Raw genomic sequence first — 12,518 nt, 5'->3', positions numbered from 1 at the left:
ACTGCTGCTTTTCCAGCGAATTCAAAAGAATAGCTTCTTTTTGTTCATTGACAAAATAAAGAAGAAAGATACCTTCTCTGAGCAATACCATATGTTTTCAGAAATGGTTTCAAACTTAAAGCAAAGATTTTATTTCATATTTTAAACTTAAATATTTCGGGAGACAGAAGAAAAGAGCAATATATCCAAATGAGTGATATAACGAGGCGCGATATAACGAGGGGCTACTGTATTAGTGATGGTGTATAAAAACAACAGATTTTTTAAAAAAATACCAAGCACTTTTTATAATGCACTTAAAAGAACAACATCACTCTTCTGGGTCAGAAAGGACAATTTAAGAATTCTTGTACTTTTCAAAAATGACACCACAAATGAAGAAAAGTGAGGCTCAAGTCATGAAGAGTATTTAAGATCATTATCATAACTTTGAGTGTTGAAACATGCATATTTTTCTTATTGGGAAAGTTTGGTTTGAAATGACTAGAGCCGCACATTTCTTCGTTTGTGGTGTCATTTTCTTGGAATTTTCAAAAACTACAGGGATACTTAAAATTGTCCTTTTTGACTCAGAAAAATTATTTTTTCCTTTTGCGTGCATTATGAAAAGTGCTCAGTAATTTAAGAAATTAGTTATTTTCTTCTTTTTAGTGTAAATGTATTTTATAAATATAATAATGTTACCATCACAAAGTTTTACCTTATTTTTCATGTAAATGCTCCATACTAAAAGAAAAAGCACATATTCATGTCTAAAACTTTAAGCAATTGGCACTAAATTAATCCTTTTTCCTCTCTAGGATTTATTTGTGTGCTAATTTAATTAGAACCATTTAAATATTAAAGGTTTCTCAAACTAATTTATGTTCCACAGCATACAAGTTACTTGTGATAAAGATCTTATATGTCTCTTTACTTAGCCCCGTTGTCGATTATTGGATTAGATGATGATAAAAATCCAAAGAAAGCAACAACTGTGAATAAATTTCATACTTGCTCTTGTGATTCAAAATTTTCATTATTATTATTATTACAGTGAAACCTGTGTAAGTTGACTACCTGCAGTGCACTACTTTAGTGGTCACCTTAAACAGGTGGTCAACTTACAGAGGTTGATTTATATGGTAAAGGGCCAATTCCGTGCCTGAAAAAAGCGGTCAACTTAGACAGGTGGTCAACTTACAAGGGTGGTCAACTTTACAGGTTTTACTGTACTAGCAAAAATACCCGGCGTTGCCTGGGTCAGTAATAATTATGAGAAAAAATCGTTACTTGCTTTTGTTTTCTGGTTTAAGTGAAAGAATTTAAAACATCTTTTTGACGTGATTAAAAATCGAGTTTCTTCCTTACCCATAAAACTAAAATAGCAATAAGTATAAAGAACAAAATAGTATTGATTTAGAAACGAAAGCACTATATTTAAGCATATACAAATTTCCAAAACATGAAATTAATCTTCTCATGTTTAAAAAGATTAATCTGTTGATTTTTTTTTTTTAACATGGAGTCTAAAACCTTCTCTGTATTGCTATTGAAGTACAAAGTTAAAAAAAAAAAAAAATAGCCGCGCTCGTAATCCCCTTATACTTGCTTTAGTTATTTTGGGAAATTTCAATCATTGTGGGCTCTTGGTGCGATTTTACCGAATTTGCGGGAATCGTTTTGGGATACCTTCAATGATGCTCCCTCCTTTCCTTACTTTGTAAAACGATATGATATTAATGATATATCACATCGATACAATATGATGTTATATGATATTTCGTTACAGAGATATTATCGCCAGGTGCTGAGATACTTTTGGTCACCATAAAATGGCGCTAAAGAGTTTCATCCGAAAAGTTTCCAAAATAAGTAGTAAAATTGTTTGAAATTGTGCAAAAAGGAAAATTAATGGAAGTGTTTGTGCTGTTTATCGATTTGCCTAATTTAGTTGCTGGATTATTTAACACAGTAAAAAAAGTTTTTTTAAGAGTTTTTGATTGGCGATATTTTGTTTACATGGTGAAAGCTGAGAAACATTATGACGTAGTCTTCGGCTTCAAAAACAGCGACGTTGAAAAAAACTGCCAAATGCATCAGCTACGGAAATTTTTCTGCAAAAGTTTTGGCGATCTGCTGGTTGATTGGATAATGAGTAAGTGCTCAATCAGCATAAATAATAATAAAAACCATTAATTACATTAAAGTTCCGTTTAAATGGAAAATGATCAGCCAAATTATATATTATTTGCCAATCTTGTGCAAAAATCCTACTTCAAGATTTGACTTGAGAAAAGCCTTGAACAGTCACGAAAAGCAAAGATAGTCAACAATACAACAATTGTCGCTATCGACAGGGAGTTGAGATGATACACTAAATACTGTATTGAGTTTAGGAAAGTCTTCGAACATGGAACTAAAAAGCTCATAACTCGTATTTTATTTTACTTAGAAATTTCGAATAGGTGCCATCTTCAGCAGAAAAATCAGAGCTTTCGATGGACATATAATGTAAATATGTGCAAGTATTTTTTCATCCCTATATTAGAGAATTTATACGAAAATTGTATTTTATTGCTCCTTTAAGGGGGTTTTGCCCCCATAACGGGACGAAAACTACCCTATGTGTTATTCTGATGCATAAGCTATATTATTGTAAAGTTTCATCAAAATCCGTTCAGTAGTTTTTGCGTGAAAGAGTAACAAACATCCATACATCAATACAGACAAACTTTCGCATATATAATATTAGTAAGATTATTGCTGTTGTATTTTAGAATTTAATTTTTTAGCGTTAAGTTGCACCTTCTGATTAAACAAATCATTTTTTGAAATCCGGAAGTCTCTCAGTGATCTAGTTGCTGAGATCTAAGCAAAAGCAGGACTCAGAATTTTAGTGACAAACATGCCAAGAATAATAAAAGTGCTTAAAAAGAGTAAATACACAGTTAACAAAAATATTTCAATATTTTTTTGTGCTTTGAAGAATTGGAGGAAAAAAAAAACATGTACAATGTCACCATCAACAGTACAAATAATTTAATACCATTAACTAAGAGCCAGAAAAACATTAACCTCTGATGAAATGCTCCGAAGAAACGTACATCATACATTCCATCTTCTTTCTTGATAACTTTGGCTGGCCAATAAGGGAATCCCCTTAATTTTGCATAAACTAACTCATGAGGAATTTCCTACACATCAGAAACAGGGGGAAAAAAAGAAAATCACATACTATAAATTATATAAGTAAGAATACTTTTTCCTGCTACACAACTTTCATAAGATGTCATGAAATGTAGTACAAGAAATGAAACATTTAATAAACCCTTCTTTAATGATTTTTTAAATAAGAAAATGCATTAACAACTTTAAATCTGACTTGTAAATTGTATTTTAAACAGCATTGAAATAAATTTAACTTAAAAAACAATGTTCATAAACACCAAACTATAAGAGAAAAAATAGATTTTTAAAATGATGGATAAGTTTTGAAACAAAAACAGATAAGGATCATTACTTTACAAAGAAATAGGTAAATGCTTTTTATGCCCATTTTTACTAACGGTAACGGAAGTTACCATTAGATAATTTAAAAATATCATAAAATTAATGTTTTTATAAGAGTGACACCTGAGCATGCAATAGGTTTCTTATTCACAACTACTATTCTTAAAGATATTATCTGATCCAACCCTGTTGGGGGGTCGACGAACTTTAAAAAGGGGTCAATGAGGCTCTAAGGGTCAATAGAGGGGTCAATAAGGGGTCACTGAAGGTGTAGCAGTCAAAACACACATAGAAAATTAGTACAGTGGACTTATCCTTTTCCTGAAAAAGAAAAAACCACAACTCAAATGTAATTGCATCTATGTGAAAAAAAAAAGAAACTAATCTGAATTTGAGATTTCTGATGCTTGGTCTTGTTGCAATGCTTGCGAACTGATCATCTGGGTGAATAATAAAAGGTTTGGGGGCGTCTTTCCTGGATATGGACAACATGAATTTCTGAATGCAGTAATTCTTTTTTTCCTTTTAGGAATGTGTTATTATTTCTTTATTTTGTCATAAAATTTTAGCATTGTACAATTTTTTAAAATTTGAAATAGGGAAACCCTATGAAACAAAAATGATGGAAATGAGACACCTTGTATTTCATTTAGCCAAAGTATTTTCTCATTTTAACATCCAAGAGAGTTTACAAGACAGGGATAAAAAACTAATCAACAGCAGTATCAGTAAATTACAAGTTTTTACTTCAACCCAAATTGGTTGTGGTTCATCAGACATTGAGTTACAGAGACGTTTTGATTCGTTGGTGTGTGATAAATTTCGGAACATGTGCTGCAAAAGAAAAAAAATTGGGAATAGCAGAACATACATGAATTTTCATTTTTAGTATTCTATAACTCTTACGGGAGGGGGGGGGGATAATCTAAGCAATTTATTTTGGAAGCTTATGAAGCTATTAAATGTTTTGGAAAGAGGCGATTTGCAAATAATTTCAGGTAACTTCAAATCTTCAATCAATGTTCAGAGTCAAGTTCACCCATCTCATAAAATTGAAATTGTTATTTATTGGAAGCTTATGAAGCTATTAAATGTTTTGGAAAGAGGTGATTTGCAAATAATTTCAGGTAACTTCAAATCTTCAATCAATGTTCAGTGTCAAGCTCACCCATCTTATAAAATTGAAATTGTTATTTATTAATCATCATTAATATTGTTTTAAAACATTTTCTAAATTTTCCCTTTGTATAATTTATTTATTAATCCAATATTTATGCGTATTTTATAAAAATTAACTTTTTTTAAAAAGTTTTTTATTCAAATGCTATCTAGCTTTGCAACAGTGCAGTTTGGATAGTTTAAATGTTTTAAATTCATAATTGTAGAAAATTTGAAATTTTTAGATGACTTAAAAATTTCTCCAGATTGTTTGAACCTCTGAAATTAATGTTACTTTAACAGACTGAGTGAAAATAAAGAGCAAAATATTTTAGTCAACTCCCCATTAATGAATTGTGTTTGTGAAGAACTGTAATGTTTGGATAGGGGATCGATGGCCTAAGTGAACTTTTCTCTGGTTGTTTATGCCTGAAAAAGTTTGGGACACCTTGCACTAATTTGCAATGGTTTTGCTACTCAATGTAGTGGAAACCAGGATTAATTGTTATAATTTTTTTTTACACTAAACTGTTTCAAGTACTTAAATGTGTGAAACTTTAAAATGCATCTAGATTGTTTAACATTCATAACATATTTTTTTAAAAATGATTAGAAGCCCTTACTCTAAAATATTTCAAATCTTTTGAATCTATGTACATTGTAACAACTTAGCCCACCACTGGGCATGTTGTTACACTATATGGGGTTAGTTGTTACATGAGATATATATAAGTAATAAAATGAATCTTACACATTTTGTGGTTTATTCTGTTACAATTTAAAAAATTCTTAACCACCAAAAACTTTTTGGCTTTAGAGATTTACTTCATTAATGACTTATTCTGGTAAAATATCATCATCATAATCATAGTAAGAGAGAATTACGATTTTACAAGCATATAATTTATCGAATTTAACACATCCGTCATGTGCCCATTCGTCACAATTACGACATTGAAGCCATTTAGTTTGTTTTTTGGATTCTGAGTACAGTTTAGCCCACTCTATGCAGGACCAGTCTCTTCATCACCTTCATCCAAAGGACGCATTGTTTGAATGCACCTTTTTGCACTTTTTTTTGTCTTTGTGTCTGTTGATTTCTTCCCTGTTAGAGAGAATATCCTTTTCAAATTTTTGTTTCCCAGCTTCCGCTTGCAAAACATTTTTTACTGGTGTATCTGTTAAAGTGGCACTGACCTAAGGTTTCCATTTGTGGACCGTCTTCACTTCTGCACTGTCTGCAGCGTTGGAGAAAGACCTACATTCGAATAATTCATTATTTATTATTATTATCATTGTTGTTATTATTATTTATTCAACCTTACGTATTAACAATAAATTAAATCATACATTGAAAGAGATCAGAATTATTATTATCGTCATCCAACTACAGTATTTTACATGAATTAAATCATGCAATTAAACAGATCATAAATACTACTTATGAATATTTTTCATCTTACTGCAGAATCTCTGCATTGTCATGAAATTTATCTCATATTGATCGACTGCCTTTCATAATGAACTACATGCCATTACTTCTTTACCCACCTCCAGGTATGTTTCTTTAGGTGTTTTGCCCCTGTCAGTCTTGTTTTTAAAGTTCCCCGCCATATCACCTTTAAAAAGAAAACATAATATTAAATCAAAACTTGCATGGGGCAAGTTTCTCCAACAAAACTATAACAACTTGCCCCATACGACACCACTTTAAATCTTGGCACATATTACTGGTATTATATGTTTGTGCAAAACTTTTAAATATGTTAACACTTACCTGAAAATATAGGCTTTCACATGGTATGGAAATCAATCCGTTATCTGCAACGGCTTCGTCACAAATAGAAAAATAACAGCGAAAAGAAAAATTATTTTCAGACTCAAAATACTGTTTTCCTTGAGCACTCTCCCTGCTACTGACTGCAAGTACTCCAGTGACCGTCAGGGAATGCAGATGGGTGAGTGCTATCGTCCAGTGCAAGGAAAGTCAGTTTCTACTGGCGCTTAATTTTAAATTCAAATGTAACAACTTACCCCATGTAACAACTAACCAAGGTCTCCCCTATTTTATTTAAAGCTTTTTTATTGTTTAGCAATAAATTTGGAAATGGCCACTTCTTTCTACTGCTCATTTTTGAGAAATAAAAAAGGGGAAACTGTTGCAATTTTCTTAATTTTCTTGCATTTTATTATTATATTAACTTATTTTACAAGGGGTCTGAATAAGAGGAGAGACCCCCAGAGCCATTGGTTTTAACATAAATGCAAATTCTAATACAGTAGTTTTTGCATATGAAAGGATTGTTTTGATCAAAAAATCCCCTTCTTGGAAGATATTTTTCATCAAAAAACTCCCTGTGGAGGTATTTTTAACCCTCCAAGAGTTATTTTTGATCAAAAAACCCTTTCCGAAAGATGTTTTTGATCAAAAACCCCTTGAAAAGGTATTTTTGGGTGCGTTAGTGGCTCAGATACAAATAAAATAGGATGCATCAGCTGTAGGTCTGGTAGCCCTTAACCATAAAATCAGGATGCACAACCTGACTGTAGACTGTGGAGGAGTGGAATCTTTTACATTATTTGTAATTAGATGCAACAGAAATCTGAGTCATGCTCAAGGATAAAAAAAATAGGAACATTAAAAAAAAAAATACATTCATACGTACACAGGGCTGGCAGAACCAGAAAGGATCATTTTTCATATTGGACATCCTGTAGCAATTTCTACACTGCATTATTTCCAGTAGGTCATACTCGCAATCTCCAAGCATTTGACGTGCCATCTCAGTTATTCGACTGGTTACTATTGAAAATAAATTATCCAAATGAAGTTCTATGGAACACAAGCACTGATCACAATTTTCTAAAACAGCAAAATGCACAAACCATAGGTACTTGATTGACACAAATAAATGGAGAATTAAAAAAAAAAAAAGATTAATTGGTGGTAATTTGATAATTATGAATGGAATAATTTAAAGTATTGGACATGGTTTGTACTATTTTTTTTTTTTTTTTTGAGAAAGACTCAATGTAATCATTAAAAAAACATATTAAGGGCTATTTCACGGAAAACAGTAATTTTGTCTTGCACTTGACGCTTCATATATTTCATAAAAAATAATAATTTAAAAGAATGATGAACAAAATTTTGTTGCTTAAGAAAGCACAAACGCATGTGTGACTTGTTAAGCAAAAACTTTCTTTAAAAATTACTTCTTTCTATGAAATATAGGAATCGCCACGTGCGGGACAAAATGACCATTTAAAATGGAATGGGCATATACATAATTTTTTTCAATGGTTTAAATGATTATTTCTAAACTAATGAGATATGTTTCCTTTACGTTGGAACCATAGCTTTCAAAATCTACAATTTGTTTTGTCATTGCTGTATTAATCGAGCAAATATATTAGCTTATTCATAGGCAAATTACCAGAGGTTGACTTAAGATGTCCCGCACATGCCGAATGTAAATGAATTTTATTCTAAATAACAAAATTGTTTAATAAAAATATAATTGTGTCAGGAGTATCTTTATCAAATGTAAAGATTAAAAAAATTGCTTACCCCTGTTTCATTAAAATATTAAGAGATATGACAAAATGTTAGTGAAATTTAAGCGTATTTTTGTCCTGCACGTGAAGGTGGAATGGCCCTTAAGCAATGTTTTGCTTAAAAATTTCAACTTACAAAAAAAATATATATATATATATAAAATAAATAAAATTTGCAAATTATTTATATTAAAATATACAAAAATCACATTAATGCCTAATATTAATGGGTCAATGATGATTTTACTCATTTGGATAATTTTTAATGTTTTGAACAAGGAAGGCTGCTGGCAGTTTAACACAGAAAAGCTAACGTTTTACAGTTTAGTGTGTTTTATCTAATATTTCTGTAAAGAAAAAAAGTACATATTTTTAAACATCTAACACTTTATGTTTTTTTAGGGAAAAAAACTATTAAGAAACTCCCTTTTTCTTCTCAAAAAATTCTTTTTCAGAAAAAGCTGCTAAAACGTTTTTTCCTCACTGCTTCAGAATTTCCGGAAATTTTTATTGGCAATTCTAAATTCCAATATGACGTTTCTAAAATTTCCAATATTATAGCATAATTTCTTCCTACAAATAGCAAAATGAAAAACAAAGTAATGGATGTAAATCAGTAGTTCAACGTTTTAATAAAATTTGACTTTTTTTCATATATACAATTTTAGTTCAATCAGAGTTCACACTAGAAGAAAAGGTAAGGTGGGATATCCAGTGATAACTGTAACTAATTGCTATTCATGCACTTTAGGAAGTAGCAGACTCTCTTCAGTTGCGTTGTAAGAAAGCTCCAAATTTTCAATTTTGGGACTTTCAAGATCACAAGTTGTGCCAGCAGCAACTTTAAGTAACCAAAAAATTTTAGTTTAATGCAGTGTTTGCAACAGTCCCCTCTCCCAGCCAGTTTTTATTTAAAAAACGTTTGCAATCAATTCATTTTATGAATGAAGTCATTTCTACCCTCCCTTTGCATTAATGGTTTAAGTAAAATAAATACCTTTTCTAAACTAGTGATCAACTTAATAGTTTTTGACAGCAAAAATGTAACAGAATAATTTTTCTTAAAAGCAATGAATGAATTATGAGCCAAATCCTGTGAGAGTAATCGATAAACAGGAAATGATAGGACATTCAAATAACCAAAACTAGATTTTTGGATGAATGACATAGACTTTAACATTGACATAAAATACAGCAACCAAGGTTCATACTCTTCCAAACAAAATGAATTTCAGGAGTAATAACACGAGCAGTTTTTACAAAAAAAGTAGTTTCAGTAACATTTAATCTACTTTGCTGCCAAAATTATCATTAACCTTTGCATCTTTGTGTTTTTTTGCCTCTTACATGATATTTAAGTGCAGACTCTCCCATGTTCGAAATATCGAGAACTCGATTGCATGGCGAACAGCAAGCTATGAAACGAGCTTCGGGAACTTCCAAGATCCAGGTTTGTACTTATCATCCAGAAGCCAATTTTCACTAAGCACGCATTTACCACCCAGCATATTATCAATACTAAATATACTACAAAATAGCATTACTAATTAGTAATAAAGAAAATATGCTTAATAGCTGTTAACACAAAACCTAGCATGTGCTCTTGGTTCGTTTTCTAGTGGCAGATACAATTAGTAAACATTATGGGCATGTTCGAACAGAGTAACCGGTTGGTTGTTGCGAAAAGCACTGTGTGCTCTGCATAATACGAGAATTTTGATTGACTGCCAGCGATTCAATATGGCCGCCTAAACAGAGATGGAATTAAAATTAGCGATTGTTAAAGTTTTATTTTGTGATTGATGAAGCACTTTTACTAGTAAAAATTATTTTCAGGAGGAGAGAAGAAAAATCAGGAGGTAAAAAAAATTCAGGAGTTTTAAGGGCCCTTATAAGAAAAAAATAACTTTCAGGAGTTTTTCAGGAGGTATACAAACTCTGCAGCAATGAAATCTAGTAAATTAATAGCGAATTTCAGTTACTCAGCTATAATGAAGTTCTAGTAAATACTAAAACTCTCAATTGCTCAAAAAAAAAAAAAAAGTTTACCTCCAAAATAGAGAACAACATTATGCACAATCTGCAAGGCATCTGTATAAAACTCTGACAGAGAAGTATATTCATTGCTCTTCATTTTCTCCTCCATGGCCACCAAATCCATAGGCTTAGAGATGAGGAAATCGTGCCTCCAGCGCTCCTCATCCGGGTGGGGAATTCGATGCAACTCTTTGGTCTGTCGGAACACATGGGATGGTGCAATACGTTACAATAAATACAGTATGTCCGAGAAAGATCTTCACCCTTCGAAACTTTAATAACAAAAATACAAACAGGTGAAATAAAATGCAGTTTGCTGCAAAAGAATGAAAATTTTGAAAGCTTTTCCTGGTAATAACTGCCTGAAGTAGAGGGTGCCTGCTGCCAGTCAAATGAGCAACACAAAAAGAAAATGAGGACGCCACAGAAGAAAGTACAGTATTTGTTGTTTAAGCTGAAAGAAAACCACTGATAAGAGTACAAAGAAATTTCAACAAATGTGTGATATTTGATGAATCATTATGGTACCATTCAGTAGAAATTTCTTTTGAAATTTCTACTGAATGGTACCCCTAGAAATTTCTTTCTAGGGTTATTAGTGATTTTGTCTCAGCTAATCATAACGCACAATGCTGTGTTTTCTTCTGTGCAGTTGCCATTTTCTTTTCCTAGCTCAGTTGGCTAGCAACTAGCACCATCTACTTCCAACAATTATTACAAGGAAAAATTTTCGGAGTGTTTCCATTCTTTTGCAGAAAAATGTACTTCATTTCACCAGTTAATCTTTTTTGCTATTTATGTTTAGAATGGTAAAATTCTCTCTGAGACTATGTAGTTAAGATGAACACTAACATCAGAAACTGAGCAAGCATACTAAGAAAGATAGGGAGACAACATGAGATGCTAGAATTCATTTTCACAAGTGCATTATATCAGATGTAGGACTGGAATAGTCTAATAGGCTTAGCATTATGCTTAGAATTAAATGAAAAGTTTAAACTTTAATTTTCATGTGTCTTGTTCTTTTTTGTGAAATAACATAAGCATTCAGTTCACATCATTTATTGGTGGGACATAAAACTTGATATCTTTCAATCTGTGAATATCCCTACACTTTTATATCAATTTGTAGGGCATAAAAATCAAATTTTCTATATTTATTGTACAGACTAGATACACTATATGATTAAAAGTATTGGGACAGACACTTTCAACAATTCACATTTTTAAAGATTTCTCAAGAAATAAAAGACCAATTGATTTCTAACTTTTGTCACATAACAGGTATGCTCCAGCTGTGATTTTCAATACAAATTATATCACCCATGCTTTTTGGTGGTGAGCAACATATTGAGGAAAACAAAAATGTATTTTAGTCATCATTCATCATAAATAGCTCCGAATAGGCTGGAAATTTCCGAAATCGGTTAGCTTACTATGTACAATCATTTTTCATACTTTTGAGAAGGTATCACTGATATTCACAAAAATATAAGCATTTCTTTCAAAACTACAACTTTTATTTGACGGTTTTTGGCTCATAACATGCAAAGTTTTTCATCAAAGCTTACGAAACTTTCAGAAAACTTGACAGCATACAAAAGAAGCATAATACTAAAATTTGAAATAAAAATATTGAAAATTTGATAAACTATGGATGTAAATAATATAACCGTTAATTTACTTCAAGTTAAATGAATTTCAACTGTAGGCATATGTACAAAACATCTCAAACATTTTCATTTTTGTTGTTGAAAGTATGGAGTGGATTTCCACAAATTTCTATTTTTTTTCTCTGATGTGAGTACATTGATATTAAAATATAGAACAAATTTTCCCAGTGTTGCACACAAAACACAAAAGCTAATTGTTGGAAAACCACGTGATACGGTTCGCGGTAAAAGCCGATACATTGCCGTTAGTAATTTCCAGAGTCTACGATACGAGAGAATGTGTAGATTTTTGCTACACATGAAATTTGCTACAATTTCATGTGCAGCCAATTTCCCTGAGTTTGCCACTGGTATTTCCAAATTCCCTGTTTTCTAGGTTTCTAGAGTGCTTAAAACTGTTTAACTTCTGGATTCAACTTTAAAATTTAAGAAGGAGAGTGTTTTAATAATAACATTAAAGTGCCAAATAAATAATATTGTATGAGTGGCAACAGACATAGAGAAAGTTTGGAAATAAAAAAAATGGCTAGTTAGAGATAAATTGTATGTCATTGCGTTACTTTTTGTAATTAAGTGCATTTCCTAACATTCATTTATTGT

The 12,518-nt window shown here is 31.4% G+C and overlaps 1 protein-coding gene across 2 annotated transcripts in view; it reads right to left on the bottom strand.

Moving 5' to 3' along the window:
* Positions 1-12,518, bottom strand: part of LOC129221993 (zinc finger MYND domain-containing protein 11-like) — a 90,044-nt gene that overhangs the window by 32,091 nt on the left and 45,435 nt on the right. For both annotated transcript variants that reach the window (XM_054856402.1, XM_054856403.1), the window contains 3 exons: positions 10,258-10,441; positions 7,317-7,453; positions 3,058-3,176 (listed from right to left, as the gene is read on the bottom strand). In XM_054856402.1, coding sequence (XP_054712377.1) covers positions 3,058-3,176; positions 7,317-7,453; positions 10,258-10,441 — 440 coding nt within the window. The remainder of the gene's footprint in view (positions 1-3,057; positions 3,177-7,316; positions 7,454-10,257; positions 10,442-12,518) is intronic.

The sequence above is a fragment of the Uloborus diversus genome, chromosome 5, assembly GCF_026930045.1.
Source record: "Uloborus diversus isolate 005 chromosome 5, Udiv.v.3.1, whole genome shotgun sequence".
NCBI classification, from domain to species: Eukaryota; Metazoa; Arthropoda; class Arachnida; order Araneae; family Uloboridae; genus Uloborus; species Uloborus diversus.
The sequence above is the reverse complement of the archived record's forward strand: the minus strand, read 5'-3'. Positions and strand labels throughout refer to the sequence as shown.